General features: G+C 53.7%; 9 protein-coding genes across 9 annotated transcripts; 4 read left to right on the forward strand and 5 right to left on the reverse strand.

Moving 5' to 3' along the window:
• Positions 1-57: 57 nt before the first annotated feature.
• LDX57_002260 (Rtr1/RPAP2 family protein phosphatase) lies at positions 58-1,038 on the reverse strand (the record flags this gene model as incomplete). The annotated part of the gene is made up of 1 exon (XM_046083904.1): positions 58-1,038. One exon carries the CDS (start codon positions 1,036-1,038, stop codon positions 58-60), a length of 981 nt encoding a protein of 326 aa, XP_045939867.1.
• A 913-nt stretch (positions 1,039-1,951) lies between these two features.
• BBC1 (SH3 domain protein) lies at positions 1,952-5,822 on the forward strand (the record flags this gene model as incomplete). Its single annotated transcript, XM_046083905.1, has 3 exons — positions 1,952-3,755; positions 3,831-3,929; positions 3,988-5,822. The coding sequence occupies 3 exons, from the start codon at positions 1,952-1,954 to the stop codon at positions 5,820-5,822; spliced, it is 3,738 nt and encodes a 1,245-aa protein (XP_045939868.1).
• A 697-nt stretch (positions 5,823-6,519) lies between these two features.
• On the forward strand, positions 6,520-7,909 carry cwc25 (U2-type spliceosomal complex subunit CWC25; the record flags this gene model as incomplete). The annotated part of the gene is made up of 2 exons (XM_046083906.1): positions 6,520-6,545; positions 6,616-7,909. The coding sequence occupies 2 exons, from the start codon at positions 6,520-6,522 to the stop codon at positions 7,907-7,909; spliced, it is 1,320 nt and encodes a 439-aa protein (XP_045939869.1).
• Positions 7,910-8,363: 454 nt separating this feature from the next.
• Positions 8,364-11,099, reverse strand: LDX57_002263 (putative AP-2 adaptor complex subunit beta; the record flags this gene model as incomplete). Its single annotated transcript, XM_046083907.1, has 6 exons — positions 8,364-9,441; positions 9,492-9,920; positions 9,970-10,334; positions 10,390-10,465; positions 10,546-10,730; positions 11,061-11,099. The coding sequence occupies 6 exons, from the start codon at positions 11,097-11,099 to the stop codon at positions 8,364-8,366; spliced, it is 2,172 nt and encodes a 723-aa protein (XP_045939870.1).
• A 587-nt stretch (positions 11,100-11,686) lies between these two features.
• On the forward strand, positions 11,687-12,413 carry LDX57_002264 (ER membrane protein complex subunit 4; the record flags this gene model as incomplete). The annotated part of the gene is made up of 3 exons (XM_046083908.1): positions 11,687-11,827; positions 11,911-12,263; positions 12,338-12,413. 3 exons carry the CDS (start codon positions 11,687-11,689, stop codon positions 12,411-12,413), a joined length of 570 nt encoding a protein of 189 aa, XP_045939871.1.
• Positions 12,414-12,745: 332 nt separating this feature from the next.
• On the reverse strand, positions 12,746-14,396 carry bna5-1 (kynureninase; the record flags this gene model as incomplete). Its single annotated transcript, XM_046083909.1, has 4 exons — positions 12,746-13,188; positions 13,253-13,736; positions 13,800-14,146; positions 14,213-14,396. The coding sequence occupies 4 exons, from the start codon at positions 14,394-14,396 to the stop codon at positions 12,746-12,748; spliced, it is 1,458 nt and encodes a 485-aa protein (XP_045939872.1).
• An 866-nt stretch (positions 14,397-15,262) lies between these two features.
• On the forward strand, positions 15,263-16,436 carry ISA2 (HesB/IscA family protein; the record flags this gene model as incomplete). Its single annotated transcript, XM_046083910.1, has 2 exons — positions 15,263-15,604; positions 16,065-16,436. The coding sequence occupies 2 exons, from the start codon at positions 15,263-15,265 to the stop codon at positions 16,434-16,436; spliced, it is 714 nt and encodes a 237-aa protein (XP_045939873.1).
• Positions 16,437-17,288: 852 nt separating this feature from the next.
• LDX57_002267 (putative eukaryotic translation initiation factor 3 subunit EifCl) lies at positions 17,289-18,867 on the reverse strand (the record flags this gene model as incomplete). Its single annotated transcript, XM_046083911.1, has 2 exons — positions 17,289-18,410; positions 18,559-18,867. The coding sequence occupies 2 exons, from the start codon at positions 18,865-18,867 to the stop codon at positions 17,289-17,291; spliced, it is 1,431 nt and encodes a 476-aa protein (XP_045939874.1).
• Positions 18,868-20,425: 1,558 nt separating this feature from the next.
• On the reverse strand, positions 20,426-22,556 carry LDX57_002268 (putative C6 transcription factor; the record flags this gene model as incomplete). Its single annotated transcript, XM_046083912.1, has 6 exons — positions 20,426-20,846; positions 20,903-21,256; positions 21,315-21,494; positions 21,544-21,695; positions 21,752-22,338; positions 22,526-22,556. 6 exons carry the CDS (start codon positions 22,554-22,556, stop codon positions 20,426-20,428), a joined length of 1,725 nt encoding a protein of 574 aa, XP_045939875.1.
• Between the last annotated feature and the right edge of the window lie 714 nt (positions 22,557-23,270).

Consider the following 23,270-nt stretch of genomic DNA (forward strand, 5'->3'; position numbering starts at 1 on the left):
GGCTAATCAATCTTTTTTGAGAAGAGAGGGGAAGTTCCAAGATTATCTAGGCGCATCTCAATGGTCCTTGGGCATATACCCTTCAATGGAACCTCCCTTATCATCCCCAGGGCGCATTTCTGGAGCCGTGACATTCCCATGGGAGCCCGTTTCCTTTTCTCGAATGTGAACCTCAACCCGACCCGCCTGTGATAACGAGGCCGAATCACCACGCTCCATGGCGAGTTCGCGAGACCGGGCGTCGTCGCGAATGGAGAGTTGTGCAATGTCTTCGGCCACATCATTTCCACTTTGCTCCGGGTCCATGTGGAGGTTATCAAGCTGGCCTGCGACCTCGTTGACGGTAGCTTTCGCTTTTCCTTTCCCTCGCTGTGCGGCTCTTCCTTCCTCCAGCAGAGCGAAATTCTTACCACGAGCATCATCGGCTCTTCTCTCCCAAACCGGCTCCTCGGCCAGCTGGACCCGTATATACATGGCTCTCTCGGCACACTCGTCCGAACACCACATTTCCATCTTTTCCCGCGGCACGATGTTCATGTCTCGTCCATGCCCGCCCGGTCCGCTGCCTTTGGCACCCCACTTGATGCGGAACGTCCCTTTGAAGTCGTCCTTTCGGTGTTCGCGAGGACATAGCGTATAGCCACAAAGACCCTCGATATTGCGCTCCAGAATCAAATTGTCATAATCGGCCGGCTGGAAAGGAACGAGAGCGGACTTGAATGTCTGGACATCTTCGGCCGATGGCGACGCAGGGTCTGCGGATGGCGACGGGGGAAAGGTGGCTAGTTCGAGAATGCGATCGAGGATGAGGGCTTCCGTATCTTTCTGCGCTTGAATCCGGTGTGCATGCTGCAGGGCAATGGCTAAATGACGAGGATCGGTGCCTGGTTTACCCTGCGACTGGGTTTTGGCTTGGTGCGACGCTTTGGGTTTCGATGGCGCACGGCGAGTGGTGGATTGGGCTGGTGGTGTCTTGGGGGCGGCCGCACGATGAGCGGAAGGAAGAGATGTTTTGAGTATTGACTGGTCGGAGGGCATGATCAAAGGATAGAGAGTTTGATGAGAAATGGTGGTGTCGGACAGAGGCGATGATATAATGAAGAAGGATGACGAAGTTTGGGTCAGACAAGGTTGCTCCTCTGTCTCTCTTTTTTTTCCGGGTCGGCCAAGAGACTTGGGAGCCCCGGATTGAATCCAGGTAGATGCAGTTTAGCTAGAAAGAAAAGGTACGCCAACTGGTCTGTCGGGGTAGATAATGACTATAAAAATATGATATGATATAATATCTCTTAATTGCTTCATGCACCTACTCAGGACTTTAGTGTACTGTAGTCTCTGTACCGCCACCGCAAAGGACTGTAATTGCGCTTCCTGTTCAATAATATTAGCCGCCGATCGCCCCCGTGGTGGAGCAGGTTGTCCCGCCAGAAGGTGACGACCTCACGACGGTTCCTTACGCCTCCGTGTCTCTTCCCTTCCTCTTCCCCCCTTCCCTTTCCTTCCCTTCCCTCTCTCTCACACACTTCTGTCCATCCTTGGCATTCGTCGTATTTTCCGCAACTGCTTCCTTCCATCATTTTCTGCGCCTGAATTTGGTAAGTGCCACAACTGTCCTTCTTTGCTGTCTCCACGAGGGGAAGCTTGCGGTGCCTTCCTTCTCATGCAGCGCACTCTCCCTCTGACGTACCCAACCCGACCACCAGGCTGACATATTCCACTTCCGACTGTTGATTCCTAGTGTCTAGCGTCCCTCTTCCAAATCCACACTTTCTCCGAAAACCACCTTTCGCGCATGTTTTTGTCCGTCGGAACCCACGTTATCTGGTGCTTCCCTGCGTGCAACTGCTACATTCTGGATTAATTGATTGCAACCTCGCCCCCTCCCGTCGGTCCCGCCCTCGGTCGCTGTCTTACAACAATCCCACGTTCGTGACAGGGCCCGGCTTGCCAGATGTCCAGCCCGCCGTTCACGGTCAGAGCGGTCTTCGAGTATTCGTCGAACCACGATGACGACCTAAATTTCGCAATCGGCCAGGTTATTACAGTCACCGAAGAAGAAGATGCTGATTGGTATTATGGTGAATATACGGACAGCTCGGGGTCAAAGGCGGAAGGCATCTTCCCCAAGAATTTCGTAGAGAAATATGAACCCCCGGCTCCTCCACGACCTACACGTCCGAGCAGGCCCAAGAAGGAATCCGAACCTGCCCCTGCTCCTGCCCTTGCTCCTCCGCCCGAGCCCAAGGCTCAGCCGGAGCCGGAGCCTGAGCCTGAGCCGGTACCGCAACCTGTCGCTATCGAGCCCCCTGCCCCCGAACCTCAATATCTCTCGGAACCTGAGACAGAGCCCGCTCCTCCGGCTGCGTCGGTAAATGCACCTGAACCGCCGCGGTCGCCGCCTGTTCCCGTGGAAACTCCGGTCAGTGAAGTTCCATCTCCACCTCGTCCGGTGCAAGCTTCGGTTCCGCAGCCGCCTCCGCAACCGCTTGTCACTGAAGCTAGCGAGCCGCCCGCTCCGAAGACATCGACGAAACCCCCACCCCCCGCCGTTGCAGAGAAGCCGACCGGCTCTTCCTTTAGGGATCGCATTGCCGCATTCAACAAGCCCGCGGCGCCGCCAATTGCGCCAGTCAAGCCTGGAGGATGGAGCTCCAACAGTTCGACCTCGTTCATCAAGAAACCCTTTGTTGCTCCGCCACCCAGCAAGAATGCTTACGTTCCCCCGCCGAGAGAAGCTCCTCAAAAGATTTACCGGAGGGAGGAGGATCTCGATGCTCAGGAGCCCGTGGCAAGGGAACCCCCCGTGTCTGAAAGCCGACCCGCCCCAACCGAGAATGCCGAAGAAGGGGCAGAGGACCAGCCCAAGCCAACAAGTCTGAAGGAACGGATTGCCCTTTTGCAAAAGCAGCAAATGGAGCAGGCTGCTCGTCATGCCGACGCGGCTCAGAAGAAGGAAAAGCCCAAGCGCCCTTCGCCGCAGACCCGCACAGAGTCCCAAGAAGAAACCGCGCCTGCCGAGGACCTCAGCGCCGAAAGGGTAGAGCCTCCCGATGCCGTCCGTGACCACAGCGTCGAAACTGTGAAACCCGGTGCACTTCCTGTGCCACAGCCAACAAGCCCTCCTGCCCCGGCACCGGAACTGGCGAGCGATACCAACGACGCTGACGACTCTGCTGCTGCTGATATTGAGGACGCAGAGGAAACGTCAACGAGTAAGGAGGATTATGATGATCGTGCGCGCGGTGAAACCCAGCGTGTCGCCCAGTCTCCTGGCGAGACAAAGGCGCCGGAACCTGTCAAACACCAAAAGCAGGAGGAGCAGCAAGAGCAGCAGCCGGATGAAGACGAGGAGGAAGAGGAGGAAGAACTGGACCCGGAAGTGAAGCGCAAGATGGAGCTCCGCGAGCGAATGGCAAAAATGAGCGGTGGAATGGGGATGATGGGTTTCTTTGGCCCTCCGGGTGGTATGCCTGCCCCTGGCGCAGCTCGTAAACCAAAACCGCCAGTGGAGCCCGAAAGGAAGACCGCGGAACCTGAAAGCCCCGGTCCATCTGCAGCACCACCGGTCCCTATCATGGCTCTACCAGGGATGAACACGGGCAAACCGGCAGCCGCTCCATCTGTCGAGAAAGACGAAGAAGCTCCTGCCACGCCTTTGACCGAGCAGCATCCGGCGCATGAGGTGCCTGACGTCGAAGAAGTTGTTCCGGAAGCATCTCCTCGACGCACCTCGTCTGACAGATTCCCCACTCAAGGTATGGATGGCTTGTTAATCCTCGAATATGTGAAGCCCGGCAACCTCAGAGCTGACGATATATCATCATATCCAGAACGACCAGTACCTCCCCCTCCCCCGATGGAAACACGACCTGTCCCGCCGCCTCATGCTCCTCAGGGTGCACCTGCATCCCCTCCGCCCGTGCCAGCTCGTAAGTTAGAGGATGATCTCCATGCCCAGTGCCAGTTTAACTGATCCCTCGGTTATAGCCCGCCCCGTTCCTCCTCCTGCTAAGAGCACCACATCCGCGGATCCTGGTGAGGACTCGGACGATGAGCTTTCTGTCCATGCACAGAACTTGTCTTTGAACGCAGTGGCGTCAGACCAGTTTGCGCCTCCGCCTGTGTCGGCGCCCCCAATTCCTGACCATATTGATGCCCGCCGCCCGTCGACATACGAAGTTTCGTCTCCAAAATCCCCCACCCTCCCTTCGGAGAAGAGACTTAGCCGCCCCCCGCCTCCGCCAGTGCCAACAAGTCCGCCCATGTCGCCGCAGAATAGACCTGCTCCTCCGCCGCCTCCAGGCGATATCCGACGTCGATCAACCGCAGATAGCCGGATCAGTATCCTTTCGCAGCCCCGCCAAGCGGGCGATGACGCCGAGGGCGAAGTGACGGAATATGACGGGGATTATGATACGGATATAGCATCTGGTGCAAAATTCAAGGATGCACTGAAGGCCCATGGGCGGGATTCGAGCGTCGACGAAGGCACTATAACTGACGATCACTCCCTGCAATCGCCCCGGAGCCCTCAGGAAACGCGCCTCCCACCGCCGCCTCCTCCGTCCGCCCCTCGTGCAGTCCCACCGCCGCCGCCTGTCCAGCCACCCAAGAGTGCCGGTAGTGCCGGTAGAGCCTCGCTGGAATCACCCAGGGGCCCTCCACCTCCCCCGCCTCACATGGACTCATTCCACGGGGACGACGATGAATACGATCCTTATCGCTACACCGCCCCCCAGCCTGGACTGCCGCCACCTCCAAGGGCACCCCCTGTACCCGTCGGCCGACCAGAAGTTCCGCCTAGCATTCAACCGGAGCACGTCGCAGATGACTCGGATGATTTGTACGATGCGTCTCCTGTTCATGCTCCTCCGGAAGTGCCGCCGCCTGCTGCACCGACTGAGAAACGTACTTCTATGGCACCCCCACCTCCCAGTTTCTTCCCTCCTGCCCAACCACCTACCCCACGGAGCAACCGTGCATCCTTGGATATCCCTAGGGGAGCGCCCCCTCTCCGGAGATCTATGGATGTTGCCCGGCCTTCTATAGACCAAGGTTTCATTGCCATGGATGTTGATTTGGCTGAAGGCACACTGTGGTGGAGCCAGCCATCGACGCCTCCACCCGCTCTGCAGAATCGCAAGGACCTCTTCTTCGAGGTTGAGGAGTCGACCTCTTCGAAGCGGGGAGGCAAGGCCACAATCACGAAAGATGTCTATGTCTTGTTCTTGGATTACTCGCAGACAGTAATCACAGTGACCTACGATGCTCGCAACCCCAGCGATGCATCTTTGGAACAACGTCATGAGGGTCCTCCCCTTCAACCCCGTCAAGATCAGCTGGAAAACGCTCATGTCCAGATTGGAACTCGCATCTCCAATGCTATCAACGGAATTCAAAATACCACGGTTGCGGACGGCACCCCGTTCGGCCTGGTTCAGCATTTGCTTAACCCTATCAAGGACGCTTTGCGCCCTGTTGGAACCCGAGCTTACGGTGCTTTGGTCTATTCTAACCTGGCCAACGCCTCAGTGCAGCAGAATGACGAAATCCGAGCGGGCGACATTGTCAGTTTCCGTAATGCACGCTTCCAGGGCCACCGTGGTACGATGCATCAAAAGTACAGTTCTGAAGTGGGCAAGCCGGATCATGTCGGCGTTGTTGTCGACTGGGACGGAACCAAGAAGAAGATCCGAGCGTGGGAGCAGGGCAGAGAAAGCAAGAAGGTCAAAGTGGAAAGCTTCAAACTCAATGACCTTCGCAGCGGTGAATGTAAGGTTTGGCGAGTAATGCCTCGCAGCTGGGTTGGATGGGAAAGTTAAGGACGAAACCTTTAATGCATAATGAGCTTGCGACGGTCTTCCTGCGCAGATGCGGTTGACCCGCTGACGAAGAATCCTTTGTGGACCAACTATGGTCTATAATTTTCTTTCCATTTTCGCTCACCTCTGTCTCTCTCTCTCCCTCTTGACATTTGTCCTTCCCCCTTACCCTTGAACCATGTTTATGACAACGCAGACGGCTGAACCGAAGATGAGTAAATGATTCGACTCTGGTATATTTTAATTTCGCATGGTACATGATCTGCAATCGGGCTTACGAGATTCGCTGCGTGTGCACGCCTTGCCTTCTCTGTGTTTTGTTATCTGCTTTTCAAATAATTACTTTTCTCGTATGTATCTACTGATGCCTTTTTTTTTAACTTGTTTCGTTTATTCCCTGTAACGGTGACTGTCTCTCGTTTCCCTTTCTGTCTTACCTGGCGGCTTTCAGATATACAATTATCTTCATTTCCACGAGATTTCGAGGTAGTATAAACCGTAGACGTACTTACTCGGTTGTGGGTGCCTCAGGCATAAATGGCAACAACGTCGGCCCGGTGGCGCTTTCCATTTCGGGAATTATTCACTGTACCCATCGGGCAGGTGCAACCAACCTCCACCTCTCTTTCTTTGCCAAGTACCAACTTACCCTCACATTCTCCCGGTCGCAGCTTGCCTGCAATAAACCAAAGTCAAGATGGGTGGCGATCTCAACTTGAAGAAGTAAGCTCCCCCGTCTCCCTCGACATCTATTCAAAATCTCACATACTGACCCGCATCTCGCAACCCATAGGTCATGGCACCCCTCGCTCCTGCGCAACCAAGAGCGCGTGTGGCAAGAGGAGAAGCGCGCCTTGGAAGAGCGCAAACGCATCGACCAGCTCCGCCGTGAACGAGACGAGGAGCGCCAAATCCAGGAACTGCAGCGTCTGCAGGAAGACTCGGGGAAGGCGCGCCAGCAGAACCGCGTCGACTGGATGTACCAGGCGCCGTCGAGCGCGACGGGTCACTATTCCGAAGAGATGGAGGGGTATTTGCTGGGCAAGCGTCGGATTGACGGCATCTTGTTGAAGAATGATGATAGCAAGAAGTTGGAGAAGGGTGCTGAGGTGGGCTCCGGGCAGGTACCCGCTGCGCCGCCGGTTCAGAATGCCCGGGATACGATGTCGAAGGTCATGGCGGATCCGTTGTTGGAAATCAAGAAGAGGGAACAGGCGGCTTATGAGAACTTGGTGAAGGAGTCGGCGAGGAGGGGTGCTGCGGTTGCGGAGGGGTCTGCTGCTTCCCGGGGCGGAGGGAGGGAGAGGGATGGGGATCGGGAGCGCAGTCATAAGCGCAGAAGGTATAGTGATGAGGAGGACTCACATCGGCGTCATCGTCATAGATCGCATCGGCATCGCTCGAGATCTCCGGAACGGTCGCATCGGAGACACAGAGATGATCGCGACGACCGGGACCGCAGAGACCGTGATCGCAGAAGTGATCGAGATCGGAGGGAGGAACGTGATGGTCGAGACCGCCGGGACCGTGATGATAGAGACCGCAGGGAGGATAGAGAGAGGAGGGATCATCGCTCGGACAGACATAGGGACCGCGAGGGAAAGTCCGACCGTGCTCCGCGACGTGGCTCCTTCCATGATCGATCTCCCTCACCTCAGCCTGATTACCGTCACCCAGACCGCCGCCACGCAGAGGAGAGGGATTCCAAACCTCGCAGGGATTACCGCGGGGAGGACCGAAGGGACAGCAGGCCTTACCGCGACAATGGCAGAAACAACCGTGGCCCCAGAGACTCGCACCCTCGAGACCAAGATTCCAGACCCGGACCCGATGCAGCGGAGCAAGAAGAGATTCGGAAAAAGAAGCTCGCCGAGATGATGGACAACGCGAACGATATGGAACAGACTCGTCGCCAGCGCATTGCCGAAGTTACGGCCGAGGAGGAGAAGCAGCAGGAGCGAGACGACAAGCAGCGATCGGAACGGGGTCGTTTCGTCTCTTCGATGCATCGACAACTGCAGGAGGACAACCTGGATGAGCGGATTCGCCGCAACCGTGGTGGATTGTCTCGGATGGATGATGATTGAGCTTTCTCCTTTCGAGCTACCTTTGTCCCATTCTGCAGTCTGCAGAGGTCTCGCTCTTTCTTTCCTTTCTGTTTTCGTCTTACCTGCTTTTTGCGTCATACCTCTAGCGTTTAACAGGACAATATCCAACCATTAAAGCACATACTGCATCAAATGGAAAACTTGTGTTTTGCTGTCTACTCAACAAAGACAATTTGTGTTCTCTGTAATGTATATTCCATTATACTACTGCTTTACGAAACATAAACCTATGCATTAAATACAATACAGTAAAAACACAATGACCAAATAGAATGATTCAAATATAGAAGAAAAATGAGGTATCACAAATTCCTGCGATGAAAGGGGAGTATCGCTCGAGTGAATCAACCAAAAGGATACCCCTCCTCCGTCTGCAGAGCTGAGAGAGAAAATGGACAAAAAAAAAGTCTATACAATAACAAGGAAAGTATAATCACAGTAACAACAGCTCTCCCGTAGCTGCCCCGCCGGCCAATTGAGGTTGATACACTGACTGCTGATTCTGATTCACGATGTACTGCATCTGCGAGGCGCCACCGCCGCCGGCACCGCCGTCGCCTCGACCGCCTAGATCTAGCGCCGCCATCTGCTGCGTGCCCATGTTGTTGAAGTAGTTGTCGGCCGCGTTGACCGCCGCGTTCATGTCGCCCGGTGGGCCCAGGTCGGAGCCGTTGGTCGGCGACGTCGGCGTTCCCGAGGCAGCGGCAGTGGCAGAGATCGCGGCGCCGGCAGGGGCGCCTCCTTGCGGAGTCGGCGCTGGGAACTGGAAGACGGTGCTGCCGCTGTCCTCGCGCGGTTTCTGCAGCGCGGGACTGTACTGGAGGCGGCGGGTGCGGGCGGAGCGGAAGACCTGCTGCACGGGCTTCAGGTAGACGGTGGCGAGGGTGCCGACGTTCAGGCAGAGTTCCTCTAGGGTGCGCGAGTCGAGTTTCTCGCTCTCGGCGCTGATGGGCGGCTTCTGGCCCATGACGACCTGGCGCGCGGTGGCCGGGTCGCTGGACAGCAGCCGCCAGTACATGTAGCCGCGATCGCGGAGGTCCGGGTCGTCGGTCTCCTCAGTGCACCATTTCAGGACCTGCGGCACGAGCTGCTGGCCCTTGGTGGGGCGCTGGATGAAGAATTTCACCGTGGCGGTCAGCAGCGCCAGCTGCACCTCGATGGTCTCGTCGTGGAAGGTGGCCAGGTAGTCCTGCAGCAGGCCGTCCGAGTTCTCGATGCGGTCGGCGTACTGGCCGATGATCCAGATGATGGCGGCCTTGGCCTCGGGCTCGTCCAGCTCGTCGATGTTCTGGATCACCTGGCCGATGATGCTCTCGTACTGGTTAGGGTACTTGCGGAAGATGTTGCGGATGACCACCGTGGCTTCCTGCACGATGTAGGGGATTTTGGCGTTAACCAGGTCAAGCAGAGTGTCGATGCATTGCCGTGCCGCGGACTCGATCTTGATGGCGAGTTTTCCAATGGCGCGGACGGCCTTGCGCACGAAATGTACGTCAATTTCGGTGGCGTATCTAGTCTCAGTTAGTACCAAAATGCTCGAGAGGGTGGGGGTACTACATACTCTCGCAGTTCTGCCAGAACGACAGAGATGTTCTCCTTCGTGGTCAACATGAATATAAGTTCCAGCTTGGTGACCTTGACGTAAATAGGATCGTTGTAGTTGCAGAAAAACACCCGAATATCGTTCCGTAAGACCTCAGGTCTCTTCTGAAGGATGAGAATGGCATTTCGGAGCGCCAGATACTGGACTTCTGGGGGTTTCGACAAGAGAGTGACGAGTGGGGGCGAGAGCTTTTTCGATAGTGAGGTAACATGTCTTTCGTCGGCGATGTAGTTCATAAGGTAAAGGATGACACGGATTGAAGTGAGGACGACGGCGGAGTTGGAGTGGGAAAGACGGGGAGCGATTCGTTCTGCGAGCAAAAGGGCCTCTGCCGAATCTTGCGGGACGTAGGACATTAGAGCCTCGAGAATGTAGGACTGACCCCATCTATGCAGAGTTAGCCTGGCTCAGATATCATAAAGAGCTGGGAGCATACTCAGAGCAATCCGGTAAGATCGAAACCAATTTCGAGGCACTCGTGTAATCGATCGTCAGAGAAATGGTTTCACTCCGGCCCCAGATATCCACCAGGGAAGCAAGGACGCTGGAGACAACCGTCGGATTCTCATCCTTCAGCATCTGATTCAACCGATCGATCAAATCGGAGGCCTCGATCATCTTCTTGTCATGTTCATAAAGCTTGGCGACGCAGAACGCGGCGGTTTTGCGAACGTAGGGATCCATATCTCCCATTAACCGCTTGACAGGCTGGATTGTCGCCTCGACATACTCGCGGACGTGCACGTATGAGATAGTCCGCAGCGCGAGAGCACGTACTAGAGGGTTCGAGTCCTCCATGTCCTATTTAGCCCGGGCGTTAGCCAGTTCCACATCAGATGTGTAACCGTTCTCTTACATTGACCAAAATGGGCAGCGCCTTCAGTGCAATTTCCGGTTTCATTCTCGAATAGTTCACCAAGAACAAGAAGCACCTGTTATCCTCCGAAAATATAACATCAGCGGCCATTCCTTCATTGCGGGTGTAGCGGACGGCAGATCTTCTGCGACGTACATCTTCTTGATTTCCAAGCTCGGTAGGTTCATACATCCGATCACATCTGGAAACAGGCCGACCATATCGTTGTTGCTCATAGTCATGTTCGCGACAATCTTCTTCAGAGCGATCTTCTTGGCGGAGAAGTTCTTGTCCTTCTTGCCGCCGCTGTTGAGTTCCTGTCGCAACTCGGCGACTTTGCCCTGTCGAGATCGAGAGAATTGTAAGCCATGAGTCGCATAAGGGGCGATACTGATGAACATGGAGAAAAAGAGCGTTTGAAGATGGAGAGGGATGTAGGGGAGTTGAATGGAGACCTTAGATGAGAACAAACGATAAAAGGCACAAAATGGGGTAGGGTATCACAAGACGCAAGGAGAGATGGGTATGAGATCCTTTCGGTGGAAGCACTAGATCCATGACCAAGAATGGGACGATCGGTATGAGGGGAAGGATGGGGGGGAGGAGAGGAGGGGAAGGAAAGGGACCAAGCTAGATAAGAGCGGCGCGACAAGGCCTGGACAAGAACGTACCCTGGCGAACAGCTTCGCATCTCCCCCGCTGGAACTCATGGTGGGTGGTGCTCGGACGACGGACGACAAAGGATCGGCTTGGTGCTCGTTTTCCTCTCCGAGTCTAATGTCTTAATTTCTTCCCCAATGCAGGCTGGTGTTGGTTCTTCTGGTATTGTATCCGATCCCCGGTCACATGGAAGGGCAGGTCTGGCGCAAGGACGAATAAGAACAGAGTCGCGGCGAAGAGCTTCGAAGGAACGATTCTCTTAGCTGGCACGCTCCATGCAGGCCCTGGTTCCGCCGGGGTTGGTTAACGACATTTGGGGAATGCAAGGGTCTAAGGGGCCATGCGGACGTACCTGGACTCGAGTGTAGACGCCGGACTTAATCTCCAGAGCTGAAGCACGACGTTGAACTGAGCAAGAGGCGAGAATCGAAAAAGGAGAAAGTCTTGGGTGAGAATCAGGAGTGGATCGGGGTTACCGCCGCCTCCGCGCGCTTGTGGAGAAATTATTCCCTATCGTCATTCATGTTTGCATCCGTCCTTCTTCTCTTCCTCTTGACTTCCCCCCTCGTTCTAGCTTATTTTCCGCCAAAACTCGTTCGGTTCTTGGTTCTGTCTCTTATCTCAACTTCATCTCATCATGACCTCCCAGCCCTTGCCCCCAGTTCCTCCCCCGCAATGGGTCGTGGACCTGAATTCCCCCAAGCCACGTTCCCCCAAGTCCGCATCCAGCATCCCCGACCCTCCAGGGTTCTCCAGTCGCAAGGAAGGAGGCAAGAACGTACGTGACCGACTTATTCTCATCAATATCTCCCAAACTGTTCAGTTTCCTCCGATCTCTCACTAACACCCCTGTCCGATCAGCGCTCGCAGCAACAATCAACATCCTCCTCCGCCCCATCCAAACCCGTCGAAACCGACACCCTCAAGCTGAAAAAAGCCTGGGAGATCGCCCTCGCACCCTCCAAGCAGATCCCCATGAACGCGATCATGATGTACATGTCCGGCAACAGCCTCCAGATCTTCAGTATCATGATGGTGTTCATGCTCTTCAAGGGCCCCATCCAGGGTCTGATCAACACCAACAGCGTCTTTGCCAAGTTCGAGACGGACGGCACAAAGGGGAAACTGCTCGGCGTGAAGGCGATGTATGTGCTCATGCAGTTGGTTTTGCTGGCGCTGGGCGTGTGGAAGGTTAATGCGATGGGTCTGCTACCGTATGTTTACACTTGGTCTCTCTTCTGTTGGATTGTTGTTGCGGATCGGTTTGCTAATTTGGGTTCTTGGGCAGGACTACGAGGTCGGATTGGTTGGCTTGGGAATCGGAACGACAACCGGTGGAGAGGGCGTATTTTGCGTTAGGTTGATGGGTTACATGCAAGGAGAGGAGTAGGGCACACCGGTTGATATACCAACAGAAACATGAATACGGAATGGAATGCCCGTTGGGCAATATGTTGGTTCTCAGTAGTTCATTGGATTTAATAGCGTGTGTACTTGTATATTGACAGATATATGATACGAAGGTTCATACCGATCAGCTTCTCGTGATATCGCACTCATCGCTGCATCTATTTCATTTACAGATCCATGGTCATTCTTGCAATGTTATGTATACAGCCAAAGCGTCGCGTCTGGGTAACCCTCACAATCGAACCCCTCGAGAAAAAGGGAACACCATCAAAGCATGCCTCGCAGCTTATTTCCGCGCGTTCACAGCCTTCCGGCAGGCATCATAAAACACCTGGCAGAACTGCCACACGTCCACATAAGTGTTATATAGAGGTGCTGGTGCAACCCTAATCACGTCTGGTTTCCTCTCGTCAATGACGACCGCATGTTCTTCCAGGACCTCCAGGACGTGGTCCAAAAGGCCGGGCTGCAGCCGCAGACTAAGCTGCGCACCGCGCTCTTCCGGGTTTGACGGAGTGATGATAATGAACGGCTTCTCCTCGGGCGGTGCATCAAGAGGGTAGGTCAGAAGCAGATGCTCCAGATACCCCGTGAGGTCTAGGGACTTTTGGCGAATCTCGGCCATGGATGTGCGGTTGAACAGCTCAAGTGAAGCAGCTACTGCGTTGATATCCAGCACGGATGGGTTGGATACCTGGTATCCTGCTGCGCCTGGCTGGGGCAAGAAGTCTACACAGATTAGATTCGGACTCGTTCATTTATCACAGTTCAAGGAACGGGCAGCATCGCTTACTATTGTTCATAAGAAACCGGGTCTTCTTGTCTCCTCCCCACCAGCCCGACAATCGGGGTCGAAAGGGTTCGCCGTCCCCATCAGCGCGGTCCATATCCACTTGACCATGTCTCTCGTGGACAAAGATACCGGCCATGCCACCGGGTCCGCTGTTGAGGTATTTGTAGTTGCACCACGCCGCAAAGTCTACATTCCAATCGTGCAGGCGCAAGTCGACATTGCCTGCTGCGTGAGCGCAGTCCCAGCCCACAATGATGCCCTTGGACTGCGCGTGCGCGGTGATCTTCTCGACGTCAAAGTACTGGCCGGTGTAAAACTGTACTGCGGAGAGAAGGAGGACAGCAGTACTCGAGGCATTCTCATCAATAACTTGGAGGATTTGCTCCGTCGTTAAAATCGGCCGATCAGTGTCCTTGGGCTCGATGAGAACCAAGGCATCCTTGGGGTTCAAGTTGTGATGCTTGATTTGAGATTCAACGGCATACTATACTCTATATATTAGCCGTCTAATTATCTTTTACGGTTATAAGCCAAACTCAAAACCTACATGATCACTCGGGAAAGCCTTGCCCTCGATAATGATCTTGTATCGGTCCCGGGTCGGCTGATAGAAGCTTGCCATGAGAAGATGCAGATTAGCCGTCAGGGTGCCCATGAGCGCCACTTCGCTCTGGAGGGCCCCCACGACCGGGGCCATGAGCTTTGCGCCGGCAACGTCGACGTCGACAAACGGCGGCAGGAGCTGGTCATCATGGGGTGTAAAATGACCGGTGACGCCTTTCAAGGCCCAGGTCCGCAGATAATGCTCAATGTACTTCCGCGTGTTGCGAGGCTGCACTCCAAGAGAGTTTCCGCACAGGTAAATACATCTGGAATCGGCAGCGTCGTCAAGGGCTATATTTTGGTGAAGGTTAGCGGGGTAATACACAACACCGCTTTACGAGTTCTAGATGAACGTACGCTCGTCAACGGCTAGGGTGTTTCTCTTCAGATCGGATTTTGAAGGAATAATGAATTCATTTCGGAAATGATGGAGCGGGTCTCGGGCGTCGAGAGACTCGGCATATTCCTTGGTGAAAGCCCTGATATCGTCCTTGTAGGGAAGTGGGGGTCGGTTTTTGATGTCTCGGACCTGGAAGGCCATACTGAGTCTGACCTGCGGGGATATAAGAATAGATGTGATCACTCGTAATATGGAGTAAGGGAGAGTGATGGTGCTGGGATGAAGACCGGATGTGATTGCCGCGGTGGCGGAAGTTTCTACGTTGCGAGAAGACAGCGGTTGTTGCCGGGAGGAACTGTTGGTCAAAGCCGTGATGGGCTTGGTGGTTTAAACCCCGTAATTTGTATAGGATCAAGGAAATCCCCCAATTTGACTACCTCCAGAGAAGAATAAGACATGGTTTGTTCTACGGCGGGGTTGTTCTACATAATTATCCGCTGTAGGCTGCCCGGCTACCGCACGTCATAGGTATCTACAACATTTGTAGGAAACATGGAAGACACTGCCTTCTGAGCGATATCCTATGCGAATAGCAGCCGATGACTCCAAATGTCCAGATACTCCCCGATCCACTGCATATAGATGGGAAACAAGGTTATGGCGTCGTGGCGTTTCTGCGTGACCACTCGGGCAATTTAAACTCGAACTGGATGAGTTTACTTGGTCTGGTTGTTATTTCCCATGTTTGTGCTCTACCCGTGCAAGTGTTGGGCAGCCTGCAGCAGAGGGAGGGAAGACAAAAAGCACATGAGTAACTGTAGGATAGAAATATAGAAGTATCGAAGGACAAGAGTAGAAGAGAAAAGCCAAAGAGAAAAACCCCCGCGATGATCGGCGTTGATTCTGCCGTCTCTTTCCGAGGCCCGTCGGCCAATAACGTCATGCGCAACCCTCTGACTAACTTGATATATAATCAGTTCCTCCATTGCCCGGAAGTTCCAAGGTGCCTCCAGGACTTTGCTTCGGACAACTATTCTTGAATCCTAAAAGCGGTCCCGGTCGCAGTGATGTCTTGTCCGATAGTATCATCTGCCGCCCGCCGGCTAACACGAACACCGTCTCGCCCGGTAATCTCTGCCCTCTCGCCGTCGAGACCGGCTTGGAGCACCTTCTCCGCACGCTTTTGCGACTCGGCCTCCCCCCGGCCACTTCTGCCTCAGATCGTATCACAGAAGACCCAGATCTCTCGAAATGTCTCCTTGCGGAATGCTACTCCCTTCCTCACGCCCCGTCACCGTCGCGCTTTTTCCGCCTCGACTGTCCACCGAGCGACCCAGGCGACGCTTAACCCGAGAACCGGCGAAGATGGCAATACATTGATGGTGGAAATCTCGCCTCGTGCTGCAGAGGTACGTTCATTGCCTGGTTGATTTTCGTTTTGTTCAAACACAATGCGCACAAATGACCGTGATGGCTATAATCTGCTGGTATGGACGAGGAGGCAGTTTGTTGCACTACCCTGTGGCAAGGACTCCGGACAACCATCTCCGAATGATCGGGAAACTGCAAAAGTTGTCCGCGATAAGAGCCCCGACATGGTTGAAACAAGCACATACGACCACAGGGTGTGGAAAACAGGGCTTCCCGTCCGCTCAGCCGTACTTAAGCCACACGCCGGCCGGTTAGTAGTTGGGTGGGTGACCACCAGCGAATCCCGGCTGTTGTATGTTTTTCTTTTTCTTTTTCTTTTCTTTTCTTTTTTTTCTTACTTTTTGATTATTTTGCTGTCTTATGTTTCATTCATTGTTCTAAACACACCCCCCAACAATATACCTGTTACTAAAACCCAGCTAATCATCTCCATCACAGCGCCTCCGCGAAATCACCGACCCGTCCTCCTCCCCATCCGCCACCAAAGAGGAGAACCCGTACCACCATCTCCGAATCACCGTGACGAGCGGCGGCTGCCACGGCTTCCAATACATGATGTCGCTCGAGGCGGCCTCGAAGATCGACCCCGAGGAAGACACCGTCTTCGAGGCCGAGTACACGCCCGAGGAGGGATCGCCTCAAGGACCCGGCGACGCCAAGGTCGTTATGGACGAGCCCTCGCTGGAACTGCTGTCCGGGAGTAAGGTCGACTATACGATGGAGTTGATCGGTAGCCAGTTCAAGATTGTGGATAATCCTCGCGCGACGAGTAACTGTGGTTGTGGGACGAGTTTTGATGTTAGTGATTAAATTGGATCGGTCGAATCTGCGGGAGAAGAAAGTGATTCCTCTTTTGATATTGTACCATATTTATCCTTTTGCATCGAGTATAGATAGAGTAATGCCTACTGTGTATACCCCCCTCATGTTATTACTACTTCTGACTTCCTACGTCCTACGTACAAACTGATGGATCGGTGTATTTAAAATGATAAATAAGTCATCATCTATTTCATCATGCGAACAACAAATTCTACCATATCATCCGTCCTTTTTTCAGGCAAACCCTCTCATGCTCACATGGAGCATCGATCAGATATGCCGGAACAGAAACAGTAAAACAAACCAAGCACAAGCATTGAATACGCCCCAAACAAGCCTCGAGATTCAATTCGAATTTTGTATGCTCTCCCAGACCTGTAAACCAGAGCAGGTCCAGGCTCGCACAGCCCTGAGAGTAAAGAGGAGAAAAATATAAAGGGAAAAGGGAGAAAAAAGCATGGACAATGAAAACCATAGATAAGATTAAAACAGAAAGAAAGCAAAAAAAATTCATAATTTTGATGCTGTGAAGGTAGGAGAAAGGATGAGAGGTGGAGAGAGATTGTGCTTGTGCGATCTAGCACCATGACTCTCTGTTTTTGTCCTTGACACCGGTCATTGTGGCTCTTCCCCACTAGTGATCTCCAACCTGCAACGTCCAAGACTCCCCGAGCTTTTGAGCAGATGATGGGACAAACCAGACTGGTGTGCCCGACGGCTTCCCCCGCTTGGGAAGTCTTACTTTCGAAAATGGTCCGTTTATAAACATGACGCGTCTCTCATTTTTTGGCCACTCGCGCACGATCTCCGAAAAAAAATGGTATTTGGGAGGGGACCGGTTTAGTACACACGGGCGAGGTTGCGCAGGTACCAGTCAACCAGGCGACGTCCGGCCTTGGTCTCGCTGACGTGGATCAGGTCGTTCTCGAGAGCGTAGTCCAGGTCGTTGGCGCTCACCGGCTCACCCTCCAGGAGGCCACCCTCGACCCAGCGAACCTGGCGGCTACGCTGCTTGTTGACCAACAGCCAAGAGCGGAGCTTCTCGGGCTCGACCTCGAGGAAGCCGGCCAGCTTCTTCAGATCCATGGTCGTATAGAGCTTCAGGTACGAGCGGATCGTGGGGTTGAAGATGGTGTTCTTGACCTCATCCATGAAGATGGCGGTGTGGTGGTCGACGGGGTCGACGTTGACCGACGGGTTGTCGAAGTCGGGGGGAGTGGGGCTGATGAACTTGGGGCAGGCGGAACGGAAGAGCTCCTCGAAGAGAGGAAGGGCGTCGGGACCGCCGTGCTGGAGACGGATGAGCTGCTCGCCGTACTTCTCACGCAGAGCGGAGTGGATGGTGTCGTCGAGACGGGTGGGGTGGAGAGCAACGCAGATGGCGATCAGGGCGTACATCTGGTCGTTCTTCTTGGCGATGGCGTCGTAGCTGTTACCACCCTTCTGGAAGTTCTTGGTCCGGGAAACGTAGACCAGGATGTGGCTGAACATGCGGATGGCGTCGCCGTAACGGCGCATCATCATGTACGAGAATCCCACGTAGTAGTAGGTGGTGAAGTGGGCAGCCATGACACGGGCGAACATGGCCTTCTTGTTCATCTCGATGTCATCGAGGGTCTTGAGAGCCAGGCTGAAGTCTCCCAGCAAGCAGTGAACCCGCAGCAGACCGATGATCGAGAAGTATCCGAGCATCTTGTACAGGGGCCGCGAGCCGTATTCTCCGGCAAAAGCCAGGGGGTCCTCACCACGCTTCATGGCAGCCAATTGCTCGTTGATCTGCGAACGCTGGATGAGAGAGTAGAGGACGTTGAGTACGGAGTAGCAGCCCCAGGTGTTCGGGTTCTCGCGCAGAAGCTGGGCCTCCTCCTCGTTGGAGCCGCTGCGGGCGACGCGGTTACGGTAGCGGCAGAAGGACTCGAACTGGTAGATGAACTCGTCGATCACATCCCAGGCCCAGTAGTACTATTCGTAGACAAGGAGCCAATTAGCATAATCCGATTCAAACCAGCCCACCGCACACATCGACAGCGGGTAGACCGAGCACACACGCCGGGATCCAAGCCAACTGCCGTAATTCATAGGAAACCTCGGGGGATACAAAAAAACATACAGAAGGAACCTCCAATTCCACAGGGCCATCCGAGTTGAGGATGTAGTGGAACAGACTGCAGTAGTTGTCGTAGCTTGCGAACTTGGTCTCCAGCGTAGCCTGGTATTCCAGCGGGGTGGCAGCAGCAGCGAGTTGAGCCTGGAGATCCTGGGTCTGAGAGCCACCTCCCAGCGACGTCGTGCGGTCCAGCTCACTCATGCCATCGTCGAAGTTGACCTGCTCGCGGTAGTCGTTGACGAGCGCTTCCTCCTCCACATCGGACTCGTCGTTCAGGTTGGGGTGCGCGTTGGCGCGCTCTTCGTAGGACATATTGGCAAGAGAAAAAAAGGGGTCTGCCGGGAATCAAGAACTATATCCAGGAGTCGGTCAACTGGGAAGGTCGGGGTGGGACAGAGCGCGTCGTTCGGCGTGGCTCTTCGGCGTCGGGGGTGTGGGATTTCAATTGTTTCCGCATCGAATTTTGAGGGTTTTCGCTTGGACGGTTTGTGCTTATCTTATCTGTGCATAAACGGGTGGGCTGAGTCATCTATGCAGGGATAAGTGCGGTAAGCCGATTTGGCGGAAGTTTTAGTGAGCGCCGCTTTCTTCTTCTTCTATACCAGCACGTTGATTGGAATTGGCTCCAATAAAAGAAGACAGGATTTTACATCGAGGTGCTATACGTCCCGTCCATAAGTCAAGTAACTGCAGGCTAGTCCACCGAGGCATCATTGGTGCCGCTCTACCGGAATCGTTGCATTGCAAAACCCTTAGCCATAGCTACTACTTACGACTACAGCAACGAAGAGCAATTACTATCTTGCATGGAAATGTGCACATGGATCATGCAGTGTCAATTTCGCGTGATATCGAGAAGAAAGCCTGTAGTAGAGAACCAAGAGCCAAGCCCAAGTAGAACATGATCATCGGGCTGGCTATTTCGCAGACACTAGACAGCTTCATCGTCTACCTAATTGGTCACCTCGCCTTGTAGTTTGGGGCTAATGTTGCCACTGGGAGAGAAAATCGTCTCAGGCGGGATATTGGACAGGAGAAGACCGGCAAATCGTTGCCCTCCCCCATTTCAAAGACAGGAATGCTCGCGGACTCGAGTGAACCGAGCAGCATACCAGAGACCATCCAGATGTGTTGTCCTGGCCAGCAGCACGAGAGTGTGGCCAGTCTCAGTAAAACCCAGTAAACACGCCATGGTGAATCAGTTGCCCGTCACCGTCTAGCGGTGGCAAACGGTAGATCGGGGCATGACGCTGGCAAGGAATCAGGATTCTTCGGTACGGCCTCTTAAGGCAGGCAGACCGGAACTGCCCATCATTCCTGACGGGCCATTGGCAGTCAGCCCCCGGAGAAAGTATCCATGCCACGCTGGACATATTACTGGTCACTGGGACCCAAATTCGCTCCAACCCCCTCCCCCCAGCGCCTGCCTGAAAGAGTCGTTAGTAGCCGCACCGGATCTTTGGGGGGAAATTGCCCGGTCCCTTTCATCTCTCCATTGCATACCTTACGCTTCAAGCAGACAGCCATTGTCCCGTTTCTTTTTTTCTCCTTTCCCTTTTCTCTTTTCTTCGGATCAGAATGAATCGACTGACATTCAATTCAAGTTCTAACTGTGTATCGTCTAATCCACAAACTGAAACAGTCATGCTCTGATCAGAGACCTTCGAGCTTCGAAGATCATTAATCTGCGACTGTTGGCGCCCGGAACTCTTCTCCGTTTTTTCATCCTACTACGCCCTATTCCTTCTCCCGCGGCCCTTGAGAGTCGGCATCCTGATCCTCGGGCGCGTTATACCTCTTCCCTCCCCCCTTAAACAAATCAGCAAAGTCGACCGAAAGGCAAGGGGTTAAGGGGCATGTTACCGTCAAGTTACAGCCATTGAGATGTCTCCAGCTCTTTGTGATCGAGCACGGCAATAGCCTCCGGGGGCAGTGCAATTTTCATCTGTCGGGCGGTTTTTTCGATCATGTGGATCATGGCTTGAGCCTGCGAGAACCTCTTGCTGAAGGCGACCAAAAACCGACACAACTCGATGAAGGATTCCTTGAGCTCTTCGTCCTCTAGAGCGGCCAGCAAGGCCAGGGCGCTTCTGTTGGTGGGCCCAAGCATCATTCGAGGCACATGCCGGAGCCCGTAAGACTCGTGATAAATTCGAAGGCAATGTGCGATCTGGTTCGCCGACTGCAGCTGGGCCAATCTGGCCTGCTCGATTTGGGCCGGCTGTAATGTTCTCTCTTCGTGGTCGAGGAAAAACCCGGACAGGTAGATGGTGGTATAATGGTAGTTGATACTGCAGTCCGCGTCAGGCCTATTGATTGACAAGCCAAGACAGGGGTCCGTCCTTACTGCATATACAGTATTTGCGGGATTTGTTCCTCGTCCACTTGCAAAGTTTCAGGCAGTCCTTCCAACCACGTCCCTAAACGAGTGTATAGATTGTTTGCCGCTGCCCACGTATCCTCCATTCGCCAGTCGAGCGCCTTGTCATATAATAAATCCTGGATCTCCACTACAATTTCCGTCAGGTCCGTCGAGTGAAACATGATTGACGCGAGCAAAGCCGGCTTTGCGTCGTAATCTATCTGGTTCGAACGAGGATAGGGTACCCATGCAACATCGTCATCGAGCCTGTTTCGGTTAAACGGCTTGAATCTGGGGCGTGCAAGGTTTGCGACTTTTCCGGATTCCAGGGAGACTTGACTGGTCGAAAGTTAGTCGGTGGATAAGCTGGACGTGTTGGACCAGACCATATGCTCACGAATTCAGGGCGAATAATCCCCAAGCAGTTACAACCCCGGCATACTGCACATCAATGCGTGTCTTCTTCCACTCTTTATGGCTCGACCGGGGGGATTGGAACATTCCAATGTCTTGCGCAAGCTGCACGGCTTGCCTCAGCATTAGCCAACTTGCTTTTCTCTTCATCTGGAAGCTCAACCTTTGGTTCATCAGTACAACCATATGTGCAAACGCTCGGGTACACATACACGCAGCTCATAAGAGCGACAGCCTGGATATTGGTCAACGACGCATGCCCGTCTTCGGCCATCCACAGTCTCTCTGCTTCCGCATAAAATTGTTTGCCTTTCGAGGTCAAATCGCCGGGAGAGGAGAAGACTTCGGGGAAATCGGAGTATGCCTTCGATCAAATTAGAGATGTCACGCGGATAGGTGGAGGCCGTGGGGACACCTTACACTTGCCATTGCGAGGACACTGTTTACGAGAAGCGGACTGCAGAACTCTGAGTTCGTGTCACCTTTGTTCATGTGCTTGATGAACATCCTTTGATCAATGAGTTGGGACAGTGGGTGGTCCCACGTGAAATACAAAGAGATCAAATGCGAGACGAGCTGCTCGTCTTCGGTGACTCTCGTCCAAGGTTTGGCAGGTACTCGGAGCACGGGAACATCACAAAGCTTCTCTAAGGTTATCCTCGAGTGAACATCTACAAGCAAACGTTCATGCTGAGCAATGGCGTCCTCTGTGGAGTTTCCTCCCTTGAAATTATCCGATGTCGCATCACTCATATCCATAGTCGGCGCATCTACAGCGGAGGCAACGTCCTTCAGAGAAGGAGTCTGTCGGATAGTACTCAGTATGTACTGGATCTTGTCGTCTTCCGGAGATCTGAGTGACTCCAGCAAAGAGTTCAGCAGTCCTCGATAATATTCTAGCTCTCCGAGAGTGCGTTTAGCGGCGACTTTGCGTCTGAGGTCGAGGGTCTCGTCAAAGACACATTCGGCATCGGTGTTCTGGCATGCTTTGCAAGGCGGCGGGCGTCCTGTACACTGTGATCCAAAGAAGCAACAATTAGCGCCTGCGTGTAACGAGAAGATTATGAGAACCGTTCTTCAATGCTTGCGTCCCTCCGTGGTGCTTTCTCTTTCACCCATCTCCCACCTGGTTGCGGCAAATTCCGGTGCCTCCTTTTTTTCCCCTCTCGAGGCGAAAATCAAGAGATTGTTTACCTTTCTCTTCGCTTGCTTGCAGGGTAGGCATGCGGTGGAGTTTTTTCTCGACTTTGTTATGGGTACCCCTGAGTGCACCACGGGGCCTCGTGGACCCGGGGCGAGTGTTGGAAGGTGCCTGTTCTGATCGTCCTGATTCATCTTAAGGGATCGTGTCTATTTCTGACGACGAAGGCGAGAAATCCGCGCTTGTTCAGCAGAATCTTAGTGTTGCCTTTATATTCTAAATTCGCGAAAGAGTACGAAAGGACCACCGACGTGGCGATACGATCGTGGAGAGAGAAGATTTGGAAAACCGGCGCCTGCAGTCAATCGAGCTTGCTGGCAACGCCACCCTCTTGCACTCCTCTTGTTTTTATGCAACACACTCTCGGTCCTTGTCTTGCGAATCGCGGATATTTTTTTAACATCTATCAGAGCGTCGACCGGCTTCATGGGAGGGGCGAACAGCCATGTCCTATGTCAGCGACACGTAACGGGATGTTGATTGTTGAGTTCTGCCGGGGGAAGTCGGGTTGGTAGTGGAATTTGACGATGGATGTTGCAGCAACGAGGGAGCTCAATCGCCAAGAAACAATTATTATACGGAGAGGGGAGGAGAAAGAAATGGATGGGGATCCTACCAGCACAAAAAAAAAAAAAAAAAATCACCAACCAGAAAAGGGAAAAGTCGAAAAGAAACAAGAAACCAGAGAGGGAGAGCAAGGGGGAAAAGGGAAACATCCAATAAGGAACAGATTACATC

Source organism: Aspergillus melleus (genome assembly GCF_016097325.1).
Source record: "Aspergillus melleus strain CBS 546.65 chromosome Unknown contig1, whole genome shotgun sequence".
Classification (NCBI taxonomy): domain Eukaryota; kingdom Fungi; phylum Ascomycota; class Eurotiomycetes; order Eurotiales; family Aspergillaceae; genus Aspergillus; species Aspergillus melleus.